This window comes from Calidris pugnax, unplaced genomic scaffold (assembly GCF_001431845.1).
Source record: "Calidris pugnax isolate Ruff unplaced genomic scaffold, ASM143184v1 scaffold56, whole genome shotgun sequence".
NCBI classification, from domain to species: Eukaryota; Metazoa; Chordata; class Aves; order Charadriiformes; family Scolopacidae; genus Calidris; species Calidris pugnax.
In genome coordinates, this window is record NW_015090839.1 from 793,013 (window position 1) to 807,659 (window position 14,647).

At 37.2% G+C, this 14,647-nt stretch overlaps 1 protein-coding gene across 2 annotated transcripts in view; it reads right to left on the reverse strand.

Moving 5' to 3' along the window:
• Positions 1-3,996: 3,996 nt before the first annotated feature.
• FLRT2 (fibronectin leucine rich transmembrane protein 2) overlaps positions 3,997-14,647 on the reverse strand; it is a 67,331-nt gene continuing 56,680 nt past the window's right edge. For both annotated transcript variants that reach the window (XM_014941869.1, XM_014941870.1), the window contains exon 2: positions 3,997-13,733. In XM_014941869.1, coding sequence (XP_014797355.1) covers positions 11,315-13,303 — 1,989 coding nt within the window. In that variant the 5' untranslated portion in view covers positions 13,304-13,733 and the 3' untranslated portion in view covers positions 3,997-11,314. The remainder of the gene's footprint in view (positions 13,734-14,647) is intronic.

Below are 14,647 nucleotides of genomic sequence, written 5' to 3' on the forward strand. Positions count from 1 at the left end.
CTCCTGCTCCTATTCCTTGAATTGTTCATGTCTTTTAATTATGGAGTCAGGATACGTAAGCTGTGTATGAACAACAGAAGCAAACTGGGCTTTTCATATTTCCAGTCAGCAGCCAGATGCAAATGGAATGGCAGGGAACAAGGGAAAACATGTTGCTGCATCACTGTTGGTGCAGCGGAGAGGCTGCTGTTGCATGCAAATTTCCTTGCAATTTTGCTGCAAATAGAGAACCTCTGAAATGAAATGCTGCCTTAAATAGCAAGCTAGCTGTGTGGCTTATCTCAGCAAGATCTTTTTGGAGCAGTTAGATCAGTGAATTGAGGAGGATGGCTGGCAATAAACACTGCCCATTTGGGCTGCTACATGCAAATACATACCCTCATATACCAGAGAGGCTCTCATTTTGGGCATCCCACAAATATCCCATGTAACAAAGGGATCTTCGTGAAGCAGAAGGTGAAGAGTGAGTTAAAAGGCAGTTCACATGAGAAAGGAAAACTGTCAAAGACCAGGAAAGAAAAACAGGGTGTAGAGAAGAAAATGACATAGAAAAAGTCAACTGTAATGCTAACGATGTAGGAACATCTGAATTTTTCCCTTCTTGTTGACACTAGGTTTTAGTTACATGTTGTCTTTTCTCACATTCTCCTCTGTCTACAGTTTATTTAGCAACCACACAGAGTAGTCCTGCTGTAAACCAACTCCTCAGATGTGCTTTGTGTGTTGGGAAGTGTATTTCAGAAGGTGCATGGTATTCACTTCCAGGAGCTATCTCAATCTTCTCTGTATTATTCAAGTTTTAGTGCACAGGCTGCCAAAGCACATACATTATTGAAAAGATACTCTCACCAGTACTGACAATACAGGTCTTCGAAAAAAGTCATGCTATTCTACATCTTTGCTCACATTCAGAAGCTAAAGCAGAAATGAAATGATGCATAAATCCAAGGCAAAAGATCAGTATGGGGTCAACCTGGATGAATCCTTGCTTATACATTCAGCAATACATAGCATATGTCTCTCTATATGCTTATGTGTATGTTTGAGCATCTAAATATATATATTTAAAAGATGTATCAATACAGTATGCTTGTGCATATGTTTGTGTGTATGTCTTATGTGTGTGTAAAAATAGTGAGACACAAATTGTGCAGTAGACAGATACAGAGCAAATTACTACTATGGCAGCCCCAAAATGCAGGCAATTAGAAAACAGCTTTGTTTTTCTTATTTTAATCTTAAATATAAACACATTTTCAGATGAGGCAACAAGCAGCAATCTGTCCTCTAAGTTGATCATGCTAGAGAAGGTTGATGTGGCATAGAAGAAATGATGCAAATGCGAAGGAAATTGTGAAATTTGTTCTTCTAGATTTTTCAAATTCCGGGTATAAACTGAATTGATATCACAGTAGGAGATGATTACCTCGTGACAAATGGTTTGCTGCACTGCCAGCATTTCTGTAGCTGAGCTTTACTGGGCAATCTTCATCACAGTTTGCAGGTATAGTGGTTCTGTGGAAACTTTTTCTTTGTATTGTGACAAATAAGCAAGAGTACTAACTGCTTAGTTTCAAATATTAAAAAAACCAAATAATAGGTCAAGGAATAATGGAGGTAAGGAATAGACATCTAAACTGGAAATAGGAGTGTCTGATCTGGCTGCTAACCCAGTGATCACATCTGCTGTGGTTTGGAAATTTGTCTGCAAGCATCTTACTAATATTTGCATTGATAAAAGGAGAGTCATCGAAGATGTGACCTTCCAAATTTGCCTTGTTACACATCCTTTCTTGAACATAGTGCTGTACCTGGAACTCCAGAACTTACAGAAAATTATAATTGAAGGCCGACAAAACACAGTAAAATGCAGATTGTTCCCGGCATGCGCTGTGCATTTTGTTACAGACCTCCAAGAGCTGAGACCTTCACCTCAGGGAAGGTACATTACTAGGGTCCTGTACAAACCAAAGGTCCTGTATAATGCTGCAGAGGACCTGTAATTTGCTGCATCCCTCATAAAATGATCCAGCTCTGCATCTGCCAGGTTCTGTAGCCAGCAAAGAGAAATGTCATGACACCAGTTATTTTCTCTGTTATGGACATTTTGGTTTTTGATGGAGATCTCAGTGAAGCAGCTGTCTTCTTTTTTTGTCACTACAGAAGTGAGTCTGATGTATGTAAGAGAGAAGAAACATTCGTCCCTTTTCTCTTTGTGCAGCTACTATTAATAAACTGTAAAACTGAACCCATAAACACAAAGTTCCTATAACCTCAAACCTGAGTTTATCCAGTATTCCCAGCTCAACTACCTAGATGACTACTGCAACTAAAAGCTGAAAAACAATGAATTAAACTTAAACTTGATAGCAAAATTTTTAATTTCTTTCTTAACTCAGTATTCTTAAACTTTGTCTTCTGCTAAAAAGAAGACACAGCCTTACCATTGCTATAATTGTAGCAGAAAATTATAATTAAAATTTGCTCCACTTTATATTTGCCACATTTTCATAACGTTAAATTATAAAGAGGAAAGCCAAAACCCAAGCAGAAAGCTATAGAAATATAGTTAACTTCAAATTTGTCATGAAGTCAAGTATCACACATAAAGTAGCCTATCCCTCAAACATTTCATAGATGGCAATCTAAATTAGAGCATGGAGAGACTTCCAAATGAACAGCATGACCAATTAGATCTGAGAATACTATGAACCTGACGCTAGTCCCTGTAATCACGGGAAGGAAAAAAAAAAAAAAAAAAAAAAAAGAAGAAAATATTGACTTCAAAACAGACCTGCAATGCAGATCAAAGTGAAAGGCTGCCTAGACTAGTTTTTTGTGAATGGGACTCACTTCTTGCCTGCTAGTGATCTTTAATATGAAAAGCTCCAATACTTTTCTGGGAATTTTAATTGCTTAAATTACTCTACTGTATATCATTAGAATAAATATAATAATTTGGAATATCTCCCCATTCTCAGATTTCCATTGTTTATTTTTCTAAGTCATATATGCTTGGTAAGTCACATGTGCTTTTTTGTCAGCTATGTGTAGTGTCTAGTACTAACAAGAAAAGTTTTCATGAAAATGATATAGAGTTAATGTGCATGCATTGCTTCCACAGTCCTCACTTACAAAGACATGTTAATGCTCTGCTTGAATAAATGAAATTGTTCACATGAACATATACTGCAGTATTTGACTTCACACCAACTCTCAAATTTTCTTAACATATTTCTTTAATGGGGGAAAAATTCTTAACATTTGCATTGTAAGTTAGAGAGCAATTAATTACATATTGGTTCCTGAACTGTGAATGCACAGATCAGTTTGTGAAGATCTATGAGTTTAGGGTTAAAAATCTGTCATTTAAATTATTTGACTTCCAAGTCAAACCCAAGTTTGACATCTAAGTGAGTGTGTTATAAATTTGGAAGGGACTTCTCATCTAAATAGAAATGCAAAGCTATTCTATTTTAACAGTAATCCTTCCTTCCTTCCTTCCTTCCTTCCTTCCTTCCTTCCTTCCTTCCTTCCTTCCTTCCTTCCTTCCTTCCTTCCTCCATCCCTCCCTCTCTTTTTTTTCCTTCTTTCTTTCCCTTTCTTTCCTTCTTTCTCTTTCTTTTTTTTTTCTTTTTTCTTTTTCTCTTTTTCTTTCTTTCTCTTTCTCTCTTTCTTCTCTTTCTCTTCCTTCCTTGTGTCCTTCCTTCCTTCCTTTACCACTGCTAAAGCTTTGCGAATTTACACTTTTTGTAAATACTCACTTTATCACATTTTCTTGATTCTGTTAATTGAAAGGGAATGTAATACTTTTTGAGGATTTAAATGTTTTGGAATATTGTACATATCTTAGAAGTGTCTCAAGAAGTTATGTCATCTGAAGAGTCTGAAAATTGTAAAGGAAATTTAAAATTGTCACAAATGTATATGTATGGAGCATATGTATGTGTTCTTTGCCATGTCAATAAAATGTCAGTAAAGAGGAGTATTTCTATATTCTGTCCATCATTATTACTGTATTTCATCTTCACAGAACAAAATATGCCTTTTCTTCATCAACAAACAGGCAGTTTCAAATTATGAAAATTACAGCATTCCATTTTTAGACACATTGTTCCAGTCCCCACCACAAAGAATTTTATTTAGTTGTGTGATCACCTGTTCAAAGTCTATAGGAGTGGAAATATTGATTTCACTCAAGAAATACACCGCTTTAACAGAATCTTTCCAGCAATTGTGCTTTTCAAGAATGATTGTGTTCAGCTTAGTTCTCTGACTAGTCATCAGAGAGACTTCTTGCTTTGGCACAGAACATGTTAAAGTTGTAACCACGTGTACTTGAGTTGGGTTTTCTGTAATAGTTCATACACTGTCTTCATTCTTCAAGGCATTCTACACTTAGAAAATCAGCATAGTGTAATCATCTTGACTTTTGTTGTTTTTTTACTTCCTTCTGTACATGAGTCCTTTCTATACAGAGGAAGGTAAATAATAGAGCCAGTGCCTAGATTCAAGATTATTCTTATTCTGTATAAGATGTCCCCACAGAAGTGTAACTATACTATAAACTTGTAATATTCACACATGCACTTTTGCAGTCATGTGTTACCCACAATACAGAGTTGTAAGCAGAAAATGTGTGTGTTTATGTGTCAAAGAAAATTCCTGCTATGCTCAGTGACCTGTTTGTGGCTTTAAATGTCCGTATCTTGTGTGGCTTTACATTGGACAATTTTGCTCAGTACATATTTCTCTCTCCCCTCATTTTCTGTAAAGTCTGTTTCACCGTTCCCCTAGCTTTTCCACAGAGATACATAGACCTACTTCCTTCTCAATTGATGCATTTCATTTGGATATACAGAGTGTGACATATTATACAATGTGTCATACTGGATGTTTTTATAATCCTCCTGATATATAAATTATTCCTATAAATATTTTGGTTTATAGTTGAAATCACTGGGGTCAGGATTTCACCATAACAGTATAATAATTTGCTTTAGGAATGCAAATTATTGTTACTTCACCAAGTCTCTACCTGTGTAATAGAAGTATTTTTGTGGTTTTTAGTTTAAGCCTTCAGTAACAGCGGTGCTTCAAGTAGAATTAAAACATTTGTTTCATACTTTAATGACCAAATGTAATGTCTCCATGTGGCACCATAACTATTCTTAGGTAGAATTCCTTTTTAAGTGAAATATTGAAAAATACTGACTGAACAATAGTGAAAAATACTCCTCGATGTGCTTGCTTTGGGAGTTCCTTGTAGCTAAATCCTCTATACACAACCCCAGTACCTTACAGACACACACACGTGTGTGTGAACACCTCCAGATAACTGAGCTTAGAAATATAAAAAGTAAATACGAAGATCGATCTGTGCTAAGATAAATCGTTTTGAGTTACTAAAATATCTGATGTAGTCAGTGTTTGTCTTTTTTTTTTTTTTGAGAGAAAGCAAAATGCATAAATGATTGCAAGTGCTTATCATTCACTTTACGTTGATTGTCCACCTTCCTGTGGTAAGGCAATAAGGTTCAGTTACCAGCATCTAATCTGGTCTGAAGAAACTTTAAGTTCAGGGAAGCATTTTAAGGAACAGTGGGCCTAGATGTGGATGTATTGCACAGCAGCTTTCGGTAGTTTTATTTGATATATAGGGTTAAGAAGAGAATAAGATAATTTATAGAGGAATTGTGACACTCAGCAATACTACATTTCTAAGCTTTGAAGTGACACAGCTTGTACATTCAACATTTCAGGTTCCATCAAAGCCAAAAATCAGTTCTTGTATATGTAACTAGAAGAGGGGTAATTTTCATTTCTAAGTAGCTAAAGCATGTCTTTATATATACTGTATATATTATCATTTATGTTAGGTATAAAATCTACAAAAATTTATTAAGGCCTATGTCTGAATGTTGTGCATTTTGAAAATTCAAGAACAATTTTGAAGGGGGGCTGAAAAAATTCACCTTTCATTTCATGGAAACAGATTAAATAGATAATAATAGCTAAAAAAGCAGGTTAAGACTGTCAAGGATGAATGACAAATGCATTTGTCAAATTACTAAGCATACAAAGGGTCACAGTTTCCACATATATATTCGTTATAGACGTGTGTAGCTGCTTAAGTGTACCTACTAATTGCAAACACTGATACCAATCTGTTCTTGTTTTACAGGGCTTTCCTATATGCATATCAGAATGAAATAATCTTATAAAGATAAGATTAAATCTAATAAATTGAAAACAAATGGTTTAACTCTTTGAGAGACAGAAGACGAAAATATTTGTTCTTTAGAAACTGAAGAGAGGGTAGATATACAGTAGAACATTTGAAAATATTTCCAGGAGTGAAAGTACATTTTGTACATGAAACTATTGTTTTTCTGTTTTGCCTTTCAGATAGTCACATCCTTATTTTAATTAACTTGCTCATATAAATACAGCAGGATTGTTGTATTTTTTTAAATAACTCTTTACTGAATATGTCAACAAGATAATATATAGTGTATAGTGAGGTTTTGAAGTTAACAATGCGTGCAACATGGCAGATTGCAGAAAACAGATAATGCAGACTTCAAACCATCTATTTTTCCATGTTAAAGATAGAAAGTATACCAAACACATAACAGAATCAAGTGTGCATGTCTCAGTTAAAATCAATTTTATGAAAGATCACCTTCAAATATTTGGGCACAAGTGATGACAACAATTTTTTTAGTAGCTTATCTGCTTCTGAGACGATCAGAATTCAGCTCTCGTGAGGCACATTTCCACAGAGCCCCAGTATCACAGTCTGCCAAATCTCTTTTGTACTAGTTTTCCAGATGGACTACTAGCCAGCATCCTTTTAAAGAGCAAGACATTCTCTGCTGTACAAAAGTTTAATGCCAAATGTTTCAATATTGCCTGTAGTATCATCTGGGATACAAAGTGCCCTGTTCAGTAGAGTTCAGGGAAGGAGTGATCATCAGCTTCTTAGGATTATCTTTGTGTTTAAAAGAGAGCATCAGGCAGGATTTGTTGAGGCTCAGAGCCAGTAACTTTTGGTTTTGGCACTCATTTCTGTTTTGTTTTTCCACTGAGCTGGAAAGATAGGTTATGAGTAAAACCATTATTCTCATGTTCTAAAGAAAAAAACTTTAATATCTCCATGTTATAATTTAAGGTGAAAAGTACTATAAATGGAGAATTCAATGGGAATTAACCACTTCACTGTCAAAAGCTGAGACTGAAATTTCACTGCAATGTCATTAATAAAGTGCCTTATGTAGACCCTTAAAACCATAACAACAATACAATATGCATAAAGTTCTTTTGCTTGCAACATTAAAATTGATACATTTCTCAGAGGGAGAAATTTTCTCTCACAAAAAGAGAAAATGTGATTGAGAGAAAAATATAGTTGAACTACGCTAGTAGCAAATAGCATATGCTGCTTCATTTTTCTGTTTTACTTGACATCCATTTTAGTCCTTTATTGGCTTACAGGGAAAACTGCTAGTATCTGTTTGGTCCGAAGTAACCCAATCCCTAAATATTCTTATGAAGAAATTAAATAATAATGTCTCCAATAAGAACCTGTTAACACAAAGTCCATGCATTCATCAGGTGTTTGTTTCTGCCAGCAAGCTACATGCAAGGAACACCTGTTATAATGACAGAATCTGTGAAAATGGGGACTTGTTTGTACATAAATAGGTCTTCAGAAGGAATCCAAGCACTGGACACAGCAGTGTTGTCATAATTTCCCTTTAACATAATTTCATTTAAACTCTTATATTATTCCACTCACAAATCTTTCTCTGTACATTTATGTGAGCTATTAGCAGTATACAATGGAAGATGGATGAGATTTTGTCTGTAAACCACTCATTTGCCCCTAGGTCAAATGAACCTGTTCAAATCAGGACCTGGAAGTGAACATTTCGTATGAGTCATATATGCACACATTTGGGACTTTTGCTCTATAACATTTAGTTAGTATCTGTGGTCAGATATTTGTAGTAAGTGAAGATGACCCCCTTTTTACAAAGCCCAGGGAAAAAGCTACTAATCATAAACTTTACATTGCCAAAAGATCATTTTCCAATTTTAACTCTACTTTTTTCAAATACTTTACCCAGTGAAAATTGCTGGTTATGTACTTATCTAGGTGTGACTTGAAAAAAAGTCTCAGCTGTTTGCGTGACTGGCATTTGAAAAGTCCCAAACTCTGTTGTAGGTTGAAATACATTAACTCTTTTGCAGCTGGATAGCAATTAGAATTGGCAGAAACATTCTTCAAATGAAACATATGACCTTTCACTTGACTACAACTGTGAATTTGTTTAGGCAATGCTCCCAGCTCTATCCACAAATTTTGATATAAGTGGCTTGCTACTTTTTTTCAGAAGAGTATTTATAGAAAAGAAATTTTGTCAGAATCCTGTATAAATATATATATATTCTTCTTCATACTGAAAAGAAGCATAAACTATGCTATCTTTAATATGATTTTGATTTTTGATCTAGATAAGCGAGTAATAGTTCACAGACAGATATATACACATTTCATCATCCGAGATCAAAAGGAACAGTTTGTGAATGCCTTCTGCTTTCCCCCTATTAGGACAGTAACCACGTTTGTTGTCATCAGTTTGGACTTGTGGATCATTCACCTGCAGTACGGCTGAACTCCCTGAATAAGTCATTTCCTACAAATAAGGCGCCTAGCTCATCATGAAACTATGGTATCCTGAGGCCTAGAACAGAAGATGTTCATCAAGGACAAAGATTCCTCCAGCATCAGTCATTGAAGTACAAAATTCTAGTAAGCATGTACTTTCAAAGGATGCCTTTTGAAATCAAACATACAGCTAGTTAGTTCAGTGAAATTAAATACTACATCAACACCCAATGGGAATCTCTGGCTCTACTTAATTTCAAACAAACTCCAGCATGCAATGGAAGCGTGCAGAAGCACAACTACTTACTGCTTGTCTTGTGGGCTTTGGCACCTAAAACATATTAAACAAACAAAACAAAGGTATCAACCTTCTCATCATAATCTTCAGTAAATAGGTCACAGAAAAAAAACACTTTGCATAGACATTTCTACCTAGAATTACACCATTTGAAATCATATGGCAGCCTTTTATTCAGCAAAATTTCAGTGACTTTACTATTACAGTAGCCACACAGGTTGCCTAAAATACCTGTTATCGCTGGAGAAAATAGCAAATATACAGAATATAGAGTGGAATTTCAAAATGTGATTATAAAAGGTGTTGGGGGAAGGATCTGTTTCCTTATACAATGATTGTACTTTGCAATCAATCATAACTGGATTCATTTGTCATTGCAGAAAATGAGTGTTATCATGCAATTTGAATTTCAGAAACTGCATACTCATAGACTGCTGGGTTTCAAGAATGGGTTAAGTGAAATGAGCAAAGGAAAGGATTAAAACCCTCTCTCCCAACATAAGCAGCAGTGAAAAGTCCAAGCATTCCACAGTGAAAGTGCTTCAGCCTTTACTTCCAATCCGCTTCTAACAACTTCTCCTTGTCCCTAGTTGGTCACTGTAAGAAGTTTTCTCTTTGGTTCCCTACTCCTTCAGGAAATTTTGTCTCTCTCTTTTTTTTTTCTCTTTGTTGTGAATTTTTGCTTGTCCCCAAGCTTAGGAGAAAATGAGCTGCATTAAAAAACAAACAAACTGAAAGAAAGGAAGAATTAGATTCCACCACTGAGCTGGCAAGAAATCCAGAGTTCTTGACAATCACAAAGTCAATGGAATGGCTGGAACATTATATAATTTTGAGAGCAGCATCATGGTTTTAATACAAGCATGATATTTTGCATACTGCATGTAAAGCTCAAGGACTCACAAGGTATTCCAGCTAAAGAATTTGATGGAATAAAAAAGCAAATTCTAAGCCCACCTACTGCTTATAAAGCACAGATCACTGTGGAAAAATTCCAAAAGCTTAAGATAAAAGAATGGTAATTCAGAGGGACTTGTGTTCTCAGAATTCCTCAGCTAATCAAATGCTTAGTTAATGTCTGCTTCTGTATACTTGACTGGGAAGAAAAGGGGGGGCGGGGAAGGAAAAAAAAAAAAAAACCCAACCAGGATTTATACACAATTTTCCCTGCTAAACATATTTCAGTTCATATAGGCCTGGAGGCCTTTCCAATAATAATTTTTTTTTTTTTTAAGATCTTTCTTACTTGTTTTCCCTGTTTGTTTGTCTTATTTTTCCTACTTCTCCATACAGAATGTAACTCAGACCCCTAAATCAAACAGGACTTCAACCATAAAAGTCAATAGCAATCTTTCCATTGGCATCATATTTTGCATCCCATTTTTAGCAATATACACTCTTAGATTCCAAATTCTACATGAATACTGCAGAGCTGGGAGCACTCAGAATTTCCCTCATTCAGGTTTTACCTGAACATGCTGTGTCAACAAATGCTGCTCTATTAAAGAGAGGTGCAACTTAATGACAGCTATCTGTTACATACTGATAACCTTCATCTCCCACTGAGAAGGGTCAGAGAATGCCTAAAGCTTCTTAATCATAATGAAAAGCAAGAACAGTTTCTATCATAAAAGTATATAGTATTGGGGGACATTTTCAGAGTAGCGTTTGCAAATTGGAAGCAAGGTCACTTTGAGTTTGACACAGAGCTCTGTCTACCTTTCCTATTCCTAATATACTGGGAGAAAACTAATCAAATGAGTAGCCTTTTTGGTAGCACTCAGAACTCCAGCTTTCAGTTGGAGGTAGGAAATGCTGAACTGACAAAGGGGAACAGAAGTATTTCCAGTTGTTTGAAGCTCAACAGCAACTGTCGGATTCAAGTCAGAAGGTTTGCACCCATTTTATCTGAATTGCTTTTGTCCGTTCCTAGTGACCCTGTTTTAATATGCACTTATTTTCCTGTACTACAGGACACCTAGAAACTTAACATCCCTCAGACAGCTTCGACAGCAAAGTGGTTAATGTTTGAAGAATGAGTCATTCTTTCCTTTGCCATGACATTGGGTTCTTATTGTACAACCCTGTACAGTACTTAGCAATATTTTTAAAGATTTAAAAAGCAAAGAGTTACAAAACCATTTGCAATTAACTTGAAATAGAAAAGATAGCACTTTTTTTAAATCCCATTATATAGTACACCGTATAAATTACAGAGTATTCAAATGCATAAATGCATCTGTGTAACATTTATCAAATGTAATTTTTTCATTGTTGTTGGGGGGTTATTTTTTTCCAGAGTTTTTTCTCTTTGTCCTAGACACCCCCATGTCCCCTCACTATCACGTATGACAGTGCTCCAGGTCTGAGACATTGCTGTTGCAGTATCGCATGTTATTGGGGATATGGCAGTCTGTGTAGTTAATGCCCCCGTTTGGGGTATAAATGGGCTGCAGTCTGAAATCTCCTTTAAGGAGCTGATCATTATTTAAGGAGACAATCTGGAAGCTGGTTTCCGTCATCTCCAGGATGGAGTTGTCCTTCTTGGTCCCTGCCTCGCAGTAGTCGTCTTTCCGACGGCCCCGGTTGTATTTCCACTTCTGGGAGGTGTAACGCCCTTTTTTGTGCATATGCCAGCAAAAAATACTGAGCAGGACCACGAGGACAAATATCACTGCACCCCCAATCAACCCTGCCAGCAGAAATGGGGAGCCCAGGTTCTGAGAAGTCGTCTGCTCATGGCTGGAGGGGATGTTGCTGCCATTGCTCAAAAAGGAAGCCTTGGTTGTGGCTTCTGAACAGACAGTGTCTTCTCCAGTTCGATAATTGTTGTAAGTATCCAGTGGAACCAAACAAATCCGATAGGTGGATTTGGGCTCCAGATTTACCAAGCTTAAGTGTTGCTTCTCACCACTAACTATTCGTTCCTGAACAATTCCTCCTACCAGACTATGGCCCATTTTAACCCATGTGAGTTTATATGCCATCACGGTAAAGAGAGACATCCAGTTAACTTGGATGCAAGTGTCATTCACAAAATGGATGGAGAGCTGAATCCGTTCGGATATAGGAGGTGTCACTCTTTCTCCGTCCTCCCTGTCAGGCACAGTGGGGAGTGTGGCTATGGTGGGAGTGAGAGGATTGTATTTGCTACTTGGGGGAGGAACTGATGAGGTGGGAACTAATGTAGTTGGCATGGCTGTAGCTGGGACTGGGGTGATGATGTGTGGCAGACCAGGGGTGGTGGTGGGACACGACAACATATTCATGTTGAGCTCCCTGACTGCCATACCCCGGACCTGCTCTGGTCCCTGGCACATAAAACCCCGTACATTGATGGAAGTTGGAATAAATTTGAGCCATTCAGTGACCCACTTAATACTGCAGTCACACAACCAGGGATTATTCCTTACAGTGAGTTGCCTCAGGTTGTGGAGATTATCAAACACCCCCTTTACCAACATCCGAAGTTGATTGTTGGAAATATCAAGACGTTCCAGCTTGTGGAGGTTTGAAAAGGCTGTAAGTGGTATATGGGTTATCTGGTTGTCCTGCAAGTAGAGCCTTAGCAGATGTGTACCTGGAAGATCAGGAGGAGGGTAGGTCAGTGAATTCCGCACTATTGAGAATTCCTTGAGCTTGGAGAGGTGGCTGAAAGTGCCTTCAGCTATGCCTTTATTAGTAAGGAGATTGCCATCCAAAATCAGACGCTCCAGACTTGTAAGGTTCTGGAAGGCCAGGTCTGAAATGACAGCAATTCGGTTTTCGTCTACTCGAAGTTCTTGTAAGTCCACTGGAAGGCCTACTGGTACGCTGCTTAAGTGATTCTTGGACAAGAACAGAAGCTTGAGGCTGATGGCTTCCCGGAATGCCCCATCCTCAACGCCAACAGTGGAGATGGAGTTATCATCCAGATGCAGCTCTTCCAGCTTTAAAAGCTGAGCAAGGGCAGCCCGAGAAATGGTCTGAATGTTGTTTTCCTGCAGGTGAAGAACCCTGACGTTCTTGGGTAGGTTCATGGGGAATTCATCCAATTGATTGCCATACAGGTAGACTGTGTGCACAGACTGGACATTGTGCAACTCTGCAGGAAATCCAGCATTATTAATTTGGTTATTATGGAGGTAGAGGACGGTTACACCCTCCGGTATCCCAAGAGGCACTGAGGTCAAGCTTCGCTCATTACAGTAGACAAAGTTCCGGTCACAGCGGCACACTTTTGGGCAGGCGAAAGTTTTGGACACCTGCATGTAGACCCCCAGGGAAAAGATAAGCCATGATTTCATGAGAACGGCCCAATCTGTGGGCCACATTCTAGTCCACGAACCCATTTCTAATTTAAAGAAATAAAGTACCAAAATGTTAAAGAACTAATAACAATAATAAAGCACAGGTAGCAAAATCTCTGGTCATTAAAATTGACTTCTATTAATGTCCAGTACTCAGGCCAGTGTCAAAGTCCTGGAGGCTTAGTATAAAATAATCCTTTTATAATTGGCCTACCTCCTACTTTTGACAAGAAAGCCACAGTCTTATTAGCCAGGATTACAAAGTTTGTTGCCTTCCTCCATGTGTGCTGAAAGAAAGAATAGCTGTGTCTTTGCAGGTCAGCAACAGGTTAGTTTAAAGCTACCAAAAGTTGTCTGTGTATGAGTTGCTTCGAGGGATAATATTTCCTTTCTCTGAAGTCTTTTGGTGTTACACTCAGCTTTCTGAAGTCAGCAAAGTCCTCATACCAGCTATCTGCCGGATCTGGCCTGCCTGTAAAAGAAAAAAAAGAAAATAGCATGTAATGTTTCAAAGGGAAGATCAAGCTCATTAGAAGACTATTCTAAGGCTGTGCTCTTTATGGTTTTCTGGGAAAAAAAATCCATTAATATTAATCATTGTTTAATATTACTGTTAAATAGTCTTGAAATAGATTTGATGCAAAGTCATTGCAGTGACTGAAGGACTTCAGTGAAGGCTAGATCTATCACTTGTGTTTGTGTATTGTACCTCCAGTCTTTGTCCTCTCACAGTCTGTTTCAAATACTAAAACTAAAACATTTTTCAAGCCTAAAACTAAACCATACAACTGGAGATTTTTCTCAGATATATTTTTTTCCTTTTGCACAATCACTGACTTCAATGAATGCTATTCACTGATGCCTGACAGCAGACTCTAGGATGTATTACTTAATCACACTTTTTTTTAAATTTCCTACCAGACTCTGGAATGTTCTGCTTCTATTTCTGTAATGTCATTATGTATATTCTCCAGCTTAATGCACACTGCCAAATTATTGCACCTCCCTCCACAGTGAATTAGCTACTTATGAGGACAGTCTTTTAAATAAGTATGGGAAGCCACAAATACAAGATACCCTGCTGTAAGGCATATATTTGCTAAAACTATCATCTTGATATTGTTTCTGATGTGAACTGTGCTGTCAACAGACTTGAGAATTAGCTTTCTACTAAATGAAACAGGCTCACATCTGCTAAGTTATTATTTTAGGATATCAGCTCAAACTACAGCAGTTTTGTGAGCAGTTCTGGAGAGCACTTTCTTTGAAACCATAAAGGTTAGATAATTCTTTAATTCTGCTGCACAGTTGTCTGTGAATGGCTGTAGAAACAATTTGCTAGCTTTAGTATAGATGAGTTCTTTAATGCATATTTTCAGCTTTAAA